The following is a 13,937-nucleotide window of genomic DNA, read 5'->3' on the forward strand; positions in this document are numbered from 1 at the left end:
ACCCCCGCTCTCCCCGCCCACCCCCGCCCTTTACCCCCGCTCTCCCCGCCCTTTACCCCCGCTCTCCCCGCCCACCCCCGCCCTTTACCCCCGCTCTCCCCGCCCACCCCCGCCCTTTACCCCCGCTCTCCCCGCCCACCCCCGCCCTTTACCCCCGCTCTCCCCGCCCACCCCCGCCCTTTACCCCCGCCCTTTACCCCCGCCCTTTACCCCCGCCCACCCCCGCCCTTTACCCCCGCCCTCCCCCGCCCTTTACCCCCGCCCTTTACCCCCGCTCTTCCCGCCCACCCCCGCCCTTTACCCCCGCTCTCCCCGCCCACCCCCGCCCTTTACCCCCGCTCTCCCCACCCTTTACCCCCGCTCTCCCCACCCTTTACCCCCGCTCTCCCCGCCCACCCCCGCCCTTTACCCCCGCTCTCCCCGCCCACCCCCGCCCTTTACCCCCGCTCTCCCCGCCCACCCCCGCCCTTTACCCCCGCTCTCCCCGCCCACCCCCGCCCTTTACCCCCGCTCTCCCCGCCCACCCCCGCCCTTTACCCCCGCTCTCCCCGCCCACCCCCGCCCTTTACCCCCGCCCTTTACCCCCGCTCACCCCCGCCCTTTACCCCCGCTCTCCCCGCCCACCCCCCGCTCTCCCCGCCTACCCCCGCTCTCCCCGCCCTTTACCCCCGCCCTTTACCCCCGCTCTCCCCCGCCCTTTACCCCCGCTCTCCCCCGCCCTTTACCCCCGCTCTCCCCCTCCCTTTACCCCCGCTCTCCCCGCCCACCCCTCCCTTTACCCCCGCTCTCCCCCTCCCTTTACCCCCGCTCTCCCCGCCCACCCCTCCCTTTACCCCCGCTCTCCCCGCCCACCCCTCCCTTTACCCCCGCTCTCCCCGCCCACCCCACCCTTTACCCCCGCTCTCCCCTCCCTTTACCCCCGCTCTCCCCGCCCACCCCTCCCTTTACCCCCGCTCTCCCCGCCCACCCCTCCCTTTACCCCCGCTCTCCCCGCCCACCCCTCCCTTTACCCCCGCTCTCCCCGCCCACCCCTCCCTTTACCCCCGCTCTCCCCGCCCTTTACCCCCGCCCTTTACCCCCGCTCTCCCCCGCCCTTTACCCCCGCTCTCCCCCGCCCTTTACCCCCGCTCTCCCCCTCCCTTTACCCCCGCTCTCCCCGCCCACCCCTCCCTTTACCCCCGCTCTCCCCCTCCCTTTACCCCCGCTCTCCCCGCCCACCCCTCCCTTTACCCCCGCTCTCCCCGCCCACCCCTCCCTTTACCCCCGCTCTCCCCGCCCACCCCACCCTTTACCCCCGCTCTCCCCTCCCTTTACCCCCGCTCTCCCCGCCCACCCCTCCCTTTACCCCCGCTCTCCCCGCCCACCCCTCCCTTTACCCCCGCTCTCCCCGCCCACCCCTCCCTTTACCCCCGCTCTCCCCGCCCACCCCTCCCTTTACCCCCGCTCTCCCCGCCCACCCCTCCCTTTACCCCCGCTCTCCCCTCCCTTTACTTCCGCTCTCCCCGCCCACCTCACTCCCTGCCCCTTTATTCCCACTCTCCCTGCCTGCCCCTTTATTCCCACTCTCCCTGCCCCTCTGTCCTCCTCACTCCCTGCCCCTTTATTCCCACTCTCCCTGCCTATCCCTTTATTCCCACTCTCCCTGCCCCTCTGTCCTCCTCACTCCCTGCCCCTTTATTCCCACTCTCCCTGCCTATCCCTTTATTCCCACTCTCCCTGCCCCTCTGTCCTCCTCACTCCCTGCCCCTTTATTCCCACTCTCCCTGCCCCTCTGTCTCCCTTGCTCCCCCTGTCCCTCTATACCACCCTGGCTCTTTGCCCCTTTATTCCCACATTTTCCTGCCGTTCTGTACTCCTCATTCTCTGCCGCCCGACTCCCTGCACCTCCAGCCCCTTTCTCCCTGCTTAGACCACTAAATCTGAGATATCAATACTGCTGGAGTGTTATATTATTCCCTTTTTCCAGGGTGTAAACAGAGGCCGAGAGACAGGCCTGGTGGGGGGCGGGTGGGTAGAAGGCGGTAGGGTGAGCCCAGTACTCAGCGGCCTGGCCCGTGTGACTCCCCCCCTCCCTTACCTGCAGCTGCCGCTCCCGCAGCGCTCTCAGCCGCTCCTTCCTCTTCAGCGCCTCCTCCTGTAGTTTCCCGGCTTTGTCCGCCATCTTCCCGGCAGTCGTGCCCAGCCGCTCACAGGACGATCGGCGAGCGCCGGGGCGGGATCGGCGAGCGCCGGGGCGGGAACGCCGAGCGCATCGATTCACCCAATGACGTCACGCCAAATAGTCACCAAAATCACCAAAACATTTATTTATTTAAAGTATATAAATTAGAGGCTTGTAACACAAGAGAGAGTGGAGAAACACAATCTATTTTTTTTTAATGGTTCACGCTTACACACTGAGTTATATCCAACAAGGGTACTCAGTTTAAAGTCATCATTTATATATGTGGAACTACATGTAAAAAAGAAAAAAGGAAGACTTGCATTTATGTGGTGCCTTTCACGACCACCAGACGTCTCAATGCACTTTACAGCCAATGAAGTACTTTTGGAGTGCAGTCACTGTTATAATGTAGAAAACGTGGTAGCCAATTTGTGCACAGCAAGCTCCCACAGACAGCAGTGTGATAATGACCAGTGTGTGTGATAATTCACAGCAGTGTGAAAATGTTTTTGTTGTTGATTGAGGGATAAATATTGGCAGGACACCAGGGATAACTCCCCTGCTCTTTTTCAAAATAGTGCCATGGGATCTTTAACATCTTACCTGAGAGAGCAGACAGGGCATCAGTTTAATGGCTCCTCCAACAGACTGTATGTACCTCCAACATTCTCCTCAGTACGGCACTGGAATGTCAGCCAAGATTTTTATGCTTAAGGTTTCTGGAGTGGGACTTGAACCCACAACCTTCTGGTACAGAGGCAAAAGTGCTACCCACTGAGCCACAGTTGACACTATATGAATTGTTCCCTTATAGGTTGAGTTATCTACACTATTAAACGCAAAATAAATGTTTCTAAATTAGTACCAACTACATTATCCCATGTCCAGAATCAAAGGGAAGAATAAGGGTAAGAGATTGCAGCAATTACGAACATATCAAATCCCTCCCTTGTCCATTGAACCCACTTACCGCTCAGTATATATATATAATATATAAATTTATAAATATGTGTGTGTGTGTGCGCCCGTGCACATATAGTTTAAATGTCATGAGGAATGTGATCAATATGTTTATTGTATATTGCACTTACTGTGTGTTTTCTTCAATATAGAACTGTTATATTTTTCCAGATGTATTATCAAATATCTGTTTCCACATTAGAGGCGCAGATCCAAACTAAGAGCATTACCTTTGAGATCCATACGAACCTTGAGAAATTTTTGACCTGACCAGCTCAATTAATGGCGTCATCTGTGAGCACAAAAATCTAGACTGACACTCCAGTGCTCTACTGAGGAGTGCTGTCTTTCGGATAAGACATTAAACCGAGGCCCCGTCTGCCCTCTCAGGTGGACGTAAAAGATTCTATGGCACTACTTTGATGAAGAGCAGGGGAGCTCTCCCCGGTGTCCTAGCCAACATTTATCCCTCAATTAACAGCACTAAAAAAAACATTATCTGGTCATTATCGCATTGCTGTTTGTGGGAGCTTGCTGTCTGTAAATTGGCTGCCGTGTTTCCTACATTACACTAGTGACTACACTTCAAGAAGTACTTCGTTGGCTGTAAAGCGCTTTGGGACGTCCGGGGTCATGAAAGGTGCCATATAAACGCAAGTTTTTTTATTTTGCTAAAAAAAAAATCCAGATGTGACTCATGCTCCTTGTCATCTTTATAAGTGCCTATTTTATCTGATGCAGCGAGATGGATAAACCTTCCAAAAAGTAACAAAGACATTTTAAACTTGAGATGATCCTGCCTGCAAATGAATTCCCAAATAAATTACATTAAAAATATACAAGCTTCAATTTTGTGAGGCCATTAAAATTGGGGTTGCGCATGCTTGCAGTGAGGGAGACTGTGGAGCACTGGCTTCATTGAATTTTGCAAGCCCATCCCATCATCCTCCCTGTGCAGGAGAAACGTGTGGGGAGTCTGGCCAGCAGCCCCATTGACTGGAGGGTCTGCTATCTGCCCATTCTACATCTTTTTAAGGTACAACTGCTGCCTCCTAAAGTGGAGGGTAATATTGAGTGGGTCAAAAAAAAATCTTTCCTTCCTTAAGAAATGAAGATAAAGAGAAAGGTGCAGAAAACTGACCCTTTTGAAGATGACAGCTTGGTGATCTTGCTGCAGGAGGTACAGCAAATGAAGGTGGCTCTTTTGGAGCCGAAGTACCCCTCCTGTGAATTTGAGGTGTAAGCTGCATGGATTAAAGTAACCCATCGAATGAATACAGTAGCTCAAGTCGTTGCACCCTGGGTGTAAATGGGAATAGAAGTACACTGCTATCAAAAAGTAAGTGTACCCACCATGCAACACATTTCCCTTAGGTTTCATCATGCATTAAACAACCCTAATGTGTGCACTGTAGTGCTCTTAAGGAGGTAAAATACATAGTTATGCAGGCAACTGTTCCCTTCTTCTAGACAGTCCTTTAATGCCAAAGGGACCCACGGTACATTTATTGTGGGTTCAACAAATAGATTGCCTTGTGAGACTTGATTGTTGAGGGGTGTGCTCACCACCAGCACTGCCTCCAGAAGTAACATGCATGGTGCAGACACGGTGGCATAGTGGTTAGCACTGTTGCCTCACAACACCAGTGGACCCAGGTTTGAATCCGGCCTTGGGCGACTGTCTGTGTGGAGTTTGCACATTCTCCCCGTGTTTGTGTGGGGGTGCTCCAGTTTCCTCCCACAGTCCAAAGATGTGTGGGTTAGGTTGATTGGCTATGATAAATTGACCCTTAGTGTTAGGGGGATTAAATATGTGGGGTTATGGGGATAGGGTGGGATATGTGTTGGTGTAGGGGTTATGGGGATCGGGTGGGATATGTGTCGGTGCAGGCTCGATGGGCCGAAATGGCCTCTATCTGCACTGTGGGGTTTCTGTGATTTCTGTGAATATACTCACACACTGGGGAAGGGTAGAAACTGCGCAATTTCCTTTATTATTTTCTCAGGATGTGGGCAATGCTGGCAAGGCTACATTTGTTGCCCATCCCAAGTAGCCCTGAGAAATGTTGCCTCAACCAACTCAATTTCTCTGCTTGTTAAAGTACTGTCAGTTTTTCTATTTAACTATTAACAATAGTATAAACTCTAAATATCAAACAAAAATAAGGACAGAATGTATGACTGTAAAATGGAGACTGAATTATGTGTACAGGCTCTGGCCCTCTAACCCTGCTTCACCTGAATGCAACACTTGGTCTTGGAGTGCCAAGTGCACTGCCACAGGAGCCTGACTAGTTCTGTATATTTTTTAGATTGTTCGTAGCAAAGCCAAGGCACTAACATTTTTAAAATGTGAACTGTGGCAGCTGTATTCTGAGATTCACTTTGTCCTTTTGTCTAGAATTGCCTGGAAACATCACATGTTAAAGTGCAACTGGAATTCCTCAAAAGGCTAGTTCGTTAAAAGAAGCTTTGTTTTACACAGCTGATTATGTCAGTGGTACCATTTTCTGGGTATCCAGTAGATGAATAATTTGAGACATGATATGTGGTAAGTGCTTTGGAGGAACAGGTGACTTTGGACCTATGGCTCTCCACCACTGAGTTTTATCTCACATCATGTCTGGGTCTGTTGTAGACTAATTGATAGAGATTATTTGCCAACAACTTAATTCTCATTGTATCATGCGACTACTGAGATGGTAGAAGGTGAACTAGATGGACCTTGGTCTTTTTTCGTCTAGCAATTCCTATGTTCCTATGTAAGCTTCAATAGGCCAAATCTCAAGTTTGACTAGACACATAACATATTCATACAGCTCTCCCTTTCCACACCAAATTGGGTGTTAAAAATGTTGATTACCGTTGAAAAAGAGGCAGAGTCCAGTTATTTTGATGGTGGGGGATTTGGCGATGGTAATGCCATTGAATGTCAAGGGGCGGTGGTTAGACTCTCGCTTGGTGGAGATACTCATTGCCTGGCACTTCTGTGGCGCGAATGGTACCTGCCACTTATCAGCTCAAGCCTGAACGTTGTCCAGGTCTTGTTGCTTGTGGGCATGGACTGCTTCATTATCTGAGGAATTGTGAATGGCATTGAACACTGTGCAGTCATCAGCAAACATCCCCATTTCTGACCTTAAGTTGGAGGGAAGGTCATTGATGAAGCAGTTGAAGATGGCTGGGCCTAGGACACTGCCCTGAGGAACGCCTGCAGCGATGTCCTGGAGCTGTGATGATTGACCTTCAATCACCACAACCATCTTCCTTTGTGCTAGGTATGACTCCAGCCAGTGGAGTCCCCCCGCACCCCCCCCCCGATTCCCATTGACTTCAGTTTTACTAGGGCTCCTTCATGTCACACTCGGTCAAATGCTGCCTTGATGTCAAGGGCACCTCACCTCTGGAATTCAGCTCCTTTGTCCATGTTTGGACCAAGGCTGTAATGAGGTCGGGAGCAGAGTGGTCTTGGCGGAACCTAAACTGGGCATCAGTGAGCAGGTTATTGGTGAGTAAGTGCCGCTTGATAGCACTGTCGATGACACCTTCCATCAGTTTGCTGATGATTGAGAGTAGACTGATGGGGCAATAATTGGCCAGATTGGATTTGTCCTGCTTTTTGTGGACAGGACATACCTGGGCAGTTTTCCACATTGTCGGATAGATGCCATTGTTGTAACTGTACTGGAACAGCTTGGCTAGAGGCGCGGCTAGTTCTGGAACACAAGTCCTCAGAAGGACAGTCGGGATGTTGTCGGGGCCCATAGCCTTTGCTGTATCCAGTGCGCTCAGCCGTTTCTTGATATCACGTGGAGTGAATTGAATTGGCTGAAGACTGACTTCTGTGATGATGGGGACCTCAGTAGGAGGCCGATATGGATCATCCACTCGGCACTTCTGGCTGAAGATGGTTGCAAACGCTTCAGCCTTGTCTTTTGCACTCACGTGCTGGGCTCTGCCATCATTGAGGAATGGTAGGATAGTGGTAATGTTAATGGACTAGTAATCCAAAAGCCTGGATTAATAATTTGGAAGACAAGAGTACAAATTCCACCATGGCAGCTGGGGAATTTAAATTCAATTAATTAAAATAAATCTGGAATAAAAAGCTAGTGTCAGTAATGGTAACCATGAAACTATCGGATTGTTGTAAAAAGTCATCTGGTTCACTAATGTTCTTTAGGGAAGGAAATCTGTCATCCTTACCTGGTCTGGCCTATATGTGACTCCAGACCCACAGCAATGTGGTTGACTCTTAACTGCCCTCTGAAATGGCCTAGCAAGACACGCAAGGTCAATTAGGAATGGACAATAAGTGCTGGCCATGCCAGCGATGCCCACATCCTGTGAATGAATAATAAAAAAGGATGGTGATATTCATGGAGCCTCTTCCTCCCGTTAGTTGTTTAATGGTCCATCAGCATTCACGACTGGATGTGGCAGGACTGCAGAGCTTTGATCGGATCCGTTGATTGTGGGATCGCTTAGCCCTGTCTATAGCATGCTGCTTCTGCTTTTTAACATGCATGATGTCCTGTATTGCAGCTTCCCCAGGTTGGCACCTCATGCTCTTCTACGCTCCTTATTGAACCAGGGTTGGTCGCCTGGCTTGATGGTAATGGTAGAGTGGGGGATATGCCGGGCCATGAGGTTACAGATTGTGGTGGAATACAATTCTGCTGCAGCTGATGGCCCACAGTGCCTCATGGATGCCCTGTTTGGAGCTGCTAGATCTGTTCTGAATCTATCCCATTTAGCACGGTGGTAGTGCCACACAACACGATGGAGGGTGTTCTCAGTGTGAAGACGGGACTTCGTCTCCACAAAGACTGTACGGTGGTCACTGCTACCAATACTGTCATGGACAGATGCATCTGCGACAGGTAGATTGGTGAAGACGAGGTCAAATAGGTTTTTCCCTCGTGTTGGTTCTCTCACCACCTGTTGCAGGCCCAGCCTGGCAGCTATGTCCTTCAGTACTCGGCCAGCTCGGTCAGTAGTGGTGTTACCGAGCCACTCTTGGTGATTGACATTGAAGCCCACACCCAGAGTACATTCTGTGCCCTTGCTACTCTCAGTGCTTCTTCCAAGTGGTGTTCAACATGGAAGAGTACTGATTCATCAGCTGAGGGAGGATGGTAGGTGGTAATCAGCAGGAGGTTTCCTTGCCCATGCTTGACCTGAAGCCATGAAACTTCATGGGGTCCGGAGTCAATGTTGAGGACTCCCAGGGCCACACCTTCCCCTGACTGTATACCACTGTGCCACCACCCCAGGTGGGTCTGTCCTGCTGGTGGGACAGGACATACCCAGGGATGGTGATGGAGGAGTTTGGGACATTGACTGAAAGGTATGATTCTGTGATTATGACTGTGTCAGGCTGTTGCCTGACTAGTCTGTGGAACGGCTCTCCCAATTTTGGCACAAGTCCCGAGATGTTGGCGAGGAGGATTTGCAGGGTTGACTGGGCTAGGTGTGTCGTTGCCGTGCCCGTAGCCGGTGCCAAGGTCGATGCCGGGTGCTCCATCCGGTTTCATTCTTATTATTTTGTTTCGTAGCGGTTTGTTACAACTGAGTGACTTGCTAGGCCATTTCAGAGGGCAGTTAAGAGTCAACCACATTGCTGTGGGTCTGGAGTCACATATAGGTCAGGCCGGGTAAGGACGGCAGATTTCCTTCCCTAAAGGACATTAGTGAACCAGATGGATTTTTACGACAATCCGATAGTTTCATGGTTACCATTACTGATACTAGCTTTTTATTCCAGATTTATTAAATTAACTGAATTTAAATTCCCCAGCTGTCATTAGTCCAGGCCTCTGGATTACTAGCCCAGTTACATTACCACTACGCTACCGTTCCCTTAGTCCCACTCTCTTTGGCCTTAACCCTTTTTTGGAGAATCATATCATTTACTGGGAAGCTTCCAACTGGATTATCTGGGTAAAAACACCATACAAATTAGGTCAATATTTATAAAGTACTGATCAGACATCTCAAAGTGCTTCACATACAATGAATGACTAAAGTGTAGTGACTAAAATAAATAATATTATGGGACTGGTGACGGTAGCAGTGGAAAGGCACTTCACCTGGCCGCGCGCTCCCTCGCACCTGACGCCCTCGCGTTCAGCTGCCAGAAGCGCGCGCACCCTAGGCGCGCACTTTGCTCTTTCCTCGCGAGTTGGGCACGGAGGCGCGCGCCCGCCCGCGGGCACTCTGGGGACTGATTGTGGAGCGCGCCTGTGGCTCCCTCTCTTCCCCCCTCCAGCAAATTTAGGGTCTGTGACTGCAGGCGCGCCCCCGGCGGAGGGCCGGCCCACCATCCGCGTGCACGTACACACAGAGGCGCAAACATATTCAGGCAAAAAAAATCAACAGAAGCAACAACATAAAAGAAAAAAAAAAGAAAGCCGGAACCGAGATGGCGGAAGCGCTCATTGTGTGAAAGAGAGAAAAGAAAGAATATTCAGCCGGAGCAACTTTTAACTTAATTAAAGGTTTTATTTAAAAATACAAAGCGAAGAACCCCAGCTTGCTGGAAAAGAAAAGGATGAGGAAAGAAAATCTTCACTGATGCTAAATTCTTTACATTTTTTTTTGCAACAAGGCAATAATTTCACATTCAAAAATCTTTTTTGCAACAACGGGGGAGAAGAGGAAAGCAGGGATGAAGAGTTGCAAGAAAAAACTGCGAGTGTGAGAGAAGAGAGAGGAAATAATAAATTAATAAAACCAAGAAACCACAGCTTTTGCCGGCCGAGGAATGGCTTCGAAGGAGAGGCTGTACGAGCTGTGGATGTTGTACTTCACCAAGGTGAGTGAGTACACACCTGTAGCGCGGGGCCAGGGCCAGGGCCGCCAGGCTCCTGTCTCAACTCTTACCTTCGCTTGCAAAGAAAAGCAAATGTTAAAAGAAATCGATGGTCAATGCACCGTGACAAAAGCAACCAGATGCTCGTTGCGTTGTTGTGTTTAAGATTCATCTTTTAATTCTACTTTTATTTTCTTCCTTATTAATGTAAACGCGATTCCTCGTTTGGGAGAATTATTATTGCACGATGGTTAGAGGTTGCTATCTCCGTTTATGCAGATTTAGAAAATGTTTATTGGTTTTTGAAGGTAGGAGAGTTGTAGAATATCTTTAATTTCCCTCTCCTCCCCGCCCCCGCCAATTTATAATTTATTTAATCAGGTTTTTAAATGCAATTCAAGACTTGTGGCCAAAAAATGCATTGAGTTTTTTTTAATATGATGTCTTTTAGGCAGAGTGTGGCTTGTATTTTATTTGTGGCCAGTTTAATTGTTTTTTTTGGAAGAGTCTGAAAATAAGAGTTGGAGTGATATTCAGATGGCGAGAGGGGGAAGTGCGTGTTGCCGACCGATTCGCACTATAAGTGTTAAACTGGTTCATTCTTGGCTATCGTGTGGCGTGTTTATTCAGAGAGCAAAAAACATCTCGCTATTTCTGCTGTCAGAGCGAGATCCAATGCAACCGCAGCCACAGTCCAATATATTGTCCAATTCTAATCGGTTTCCAATGCGTGATATCTGGGATTGTATACCCCCGGGTTTAGAATTGGTTACATTGCATTTGTCTAAAATCTGGCTGCTCCTTAAAGTTTTCAAATTGCATGTGTTGTACTGGAAGAAAATTAATTGTTTTTTTTCATTCGTGTCACCATTTCCTGAAGGTGGTGTTATTTTTGTTGCAGTGGATTATTTATAGTGATTGGTCTGGGTGCAATACTGTTTATATTAGACATATATATAATGTGTGCATTGTGTTGGAAATGGCAATTCCCATGGCAGGGTTTGTCTGAGGATTGGATTGGATTAGCTTTTGCTTCAGGGACTGAAGCAGTAGGCTGTGTTGGGTCCTGGATGGAGCCACTCCGGCGCAGGCTGTGTGCATTTGTGTGGAGTTCAACCCTCAAAATCTAACCCCTTTATGGGCATCACACAAGACTTTCGAAAAAAATTCTAGGGAATCGAGCTGACTTTCTATTTCCCACTGATTTATCTCTTGCCCACAGCTCCTCCTCTCCCTTTCGAGATTTGGGCAAGGCCATGACAAAGTGCTGGTCTGTCCGGAGGTCCAGGTAGAGCCTCAAAATCCTTCCCTACCCCCTCCCCATCCCACTTCTCCTCCCCTTCAGACACTGACTTGTGCTGGGGTGCCCCAGGGTACCTCACCCAAGTGACTAGGCAGTGATTAGGCAGAGTATATACAAATTATATATGAATGTATATTTATACACTCAGGGATATATCTGTTTATACACTGTATGGATAGATCTGTATTTTTGTGAACAACCATGAATGTTTTTCAATGCTTTGGCAACATAAGATGTACTTTGTCATGCCAGTAAAGCGATTTGAATTGAATTGAATTGATTATTGGTGGCTATTTGACTGGGAGGCATCACAAGCAACTTAAATGTGTCTGCACATGTAGCAATCAGGTGTGGGAACCGTGTCATTTTTTCCCCTTCCTAGCTGAGAGGCTTTTACAAGAGACTTACTCCATGATTCAATTCAGTGATCAGATTTGAAGAAAGCATTTGGGCGTACAGACGGGTTTGGCAGCATTATTTTATGACTTCTGGGGATTAATTCTACACAAAAAGGATTACATGATTAACCCGTATTCTTTTAAAAAAAAAAAAAAAGACTGACAGTGTAATAACTGCGATCAGTGCTTTAGGGGTTAAACAAGTATGTGCAAGGACTGGATAATGTATTAGTGTAATGTACAGTTCTTTCACCTCTAGGGTCTGGGTTCAAATGTAGACTGAGGAGATGAAAGTCTCTTCTGTCTGCTGGCTGTAAAGACTCTACATGAAATGAGTTAGGACATTCAGTCCAGTTCCTGGTGGGGGTAGGACTCTCAGCATAACACTGCCACTGTATTGACATCCATTGACACGAAGTTGACTCAGCATGCCCATAGGATGGTTAATGCAGAAAGATCAAATGGCAATCTATTTGAGAAATGGATGCTCTTTTAAGGTTAAGGTAGCACCAGGACCTGTGATTCTAGAACTCTGGCAGCCTTGCCTCCCTCTTTGCACCCTTGCACTTGCTCTCCCACCCCTTAGAAGCTCAATGCCCCCAGACGTTCATTACTACTGCTTCAACATTCCCCCCTCCACCCTCCCATTTCAGGCCTCCACGAACACCACCGCCTGCTGCCAGCAGGTGCATGAGAGGCAGACCAAAGCCAACTCTGTTCATGTCAGGAAGTGCAGAATATTCTTTGCCACCACCCCCAGTAATAACAAGACTGCGATGGTGAATTTAGTGTGGTTGGGGGGGAGGTGGAAGTTGCACATTCTTCCTGCTCTGTGGTGTGTGTGTGTGTGTGTGTGTGTGTGTGTGTGCGCGCGCGAGTGAAGGGAATGTGTTGGTGAAAGGGTTAAGTTGAAGCTCTCCAGACTAGAGTTTGTACTCTGCTGCTGTTAGAACTAAGTAAATGGTAAACAGTGAGTACATCAGAACAGTTCTGTGGAGTGGCCAAATGGAACGTGTGCTTACAAGTACGGTGCTTAGAAAACTCACGTGACTCAGAGCAAACACGGATTCTCACATGGTTTGTTTGAAAAGTGGAAACTACAAAGCGTTGCAGTAAGAAGAATTTGTTATATAGTACCTTTCACGACCTCTGGATGCCCCAAAGCGCCTTACAACTAATAAAATACTTTTTGAAGTGCAGTCACTGTTGTAATGCAGGGAACACAGCTGGCAATTTGCACACTGCCGGGCACTACAGACAGTAATGAAATAATGATCAGATAATCTAGTGTTGTTGGTTGAGGGGTAAATATTGGACAGAACAGTAGGAGAACTCTCCTGGTGGTTTTTGAATAGTGCCATCGGAACTTTTACATACACCCGAGATGGCACCTGACAGTACAGCTGGGATTAGGAGCTCCTGTTTCTGGAGTGGGGCTTGAGCCCACAACCTTCTGATGTAGAGGGAAGAGTGCTACCACTGTCCTACTTTGGACGGGGACACTGGCCACCTATTTTGAGGTCTGCTGGTAAGTCGAGCCGGGTCGCCCTCAAGTGGACAGTAGGTTTTATTTATTTTTTAAATTTGATTGCCTACTGCCTGAATTTTCAGCATGTACGGGGCAGTAGGAGGATGATAATCAGCCCCAAAGAAAATCTGCACCGTCTCGTTGACATCCTTCCTAAAGGAAGGTACCCAAAACTGGATGCAATATTCTTGGATTGTTCGTAGTCTGGCTGGAGTCCCTCTCCAAACCTCTTCACCTTTATCTCCTCCTTAAAACCTACCTCTTTGACCAAGCATTTGGTCACCCATCCTAATATCTCCTTCTTTGGCTCAGTATCACTTTTTGCCTGATTTACATTCCTGTGAAGCACCTTGGGACATTTAACTATGTTAAAGGTGCTATATAAATGCAAGTTGTTACTGGAGTTGGTCAGTCACCGTATGGTTTGTAGCTTTCTCGTGTCCTGCTCTAGTCACATAGGCATTTGTTTTTCAAGTGAGAGAGAGCAGCACTCGGTGTGTGCATCAATGTGGGCTGTCCTGTGTGAAGCCCTCCCAGCTGTCAGCGACGATGGTGCATGTGTTGCTTCCTATTGTGGGGATGTTTGCTTTATTTCAGCTCATATAAGAGCACCTTCTTTGTATGGCTACTGGTCAACATCTGAAGAACATGGCTAAACCAACGATTAAACCGAACCACCAATGCAATCTTTGGGAATCTTGGTTATATTCAGGAAGAGTAGGTTCATTTCTCCATCTGTTGAGTTCAATTATCTGTGGTGTTTCTTTTCC

The 13,937-nt window shown here is 48.7% G+C and overlaps 2 protein-coding genes across 2 annotated transcripts in view; one reads left to right on the forward strand and one right to left on the reverse strand.

Annotated features, from left to right (window-relative positions):
• Positions 1 to 2,250, reverse strand: part of ccdc12 (coiled-coil domain containing 12) — a 92,430-nt gene extending 90,180 nt beyond the window's left edge. Inside the window, exon 1 of the mRNA XM_085992551.1 lies at positions 2,078 to 2,250. Coding sequence (XP_085848677.1) covers positions 2,078 to 2,161 — 84 coding nt within the window. The 5' untranslated portion in view covers positions 2,162 to 2,250. The remainder of the gene's footprint in view (positions 1 to 2,077) is intronic.
• Positions 2,251 to 9,317: 7,067 nt separating this feature from the next.
• Positions 9,318 to 13,937, forward strand: part of nbeal2 (neurobeachin-like 2) — a 288,718-nt gene continuing 284,098 nt past the window's right edge. The window contains exon 1 of the mRNA XM_085993937.1: positions 9,318 to 9,941. Coding sequence (XP_085850063.1) covers positions 9,891 to 9,941 — 51 coding nt within the window. The 5' untranslated portion in view covers positions 9,318 to 9,890. The remainder of the gene's footprint in view (positions 9,942 to 13,937) is intronic.

Source organism: Somniosus microcephalus, chromosome 7, assembly GCF_052327205.1.
Source record: "Somniosus microcephalus isolate GS21.2 chromosome 7, FLI_Smic_1.0, whole genome shotgun sequence".
Classification (NCBI taxonomy): Eukaryota; Metazoa; Chordata; class Chondrichthyes; order Squaliformes; family Somniosidae; genus Somniosus; species Somniosus microcephalus.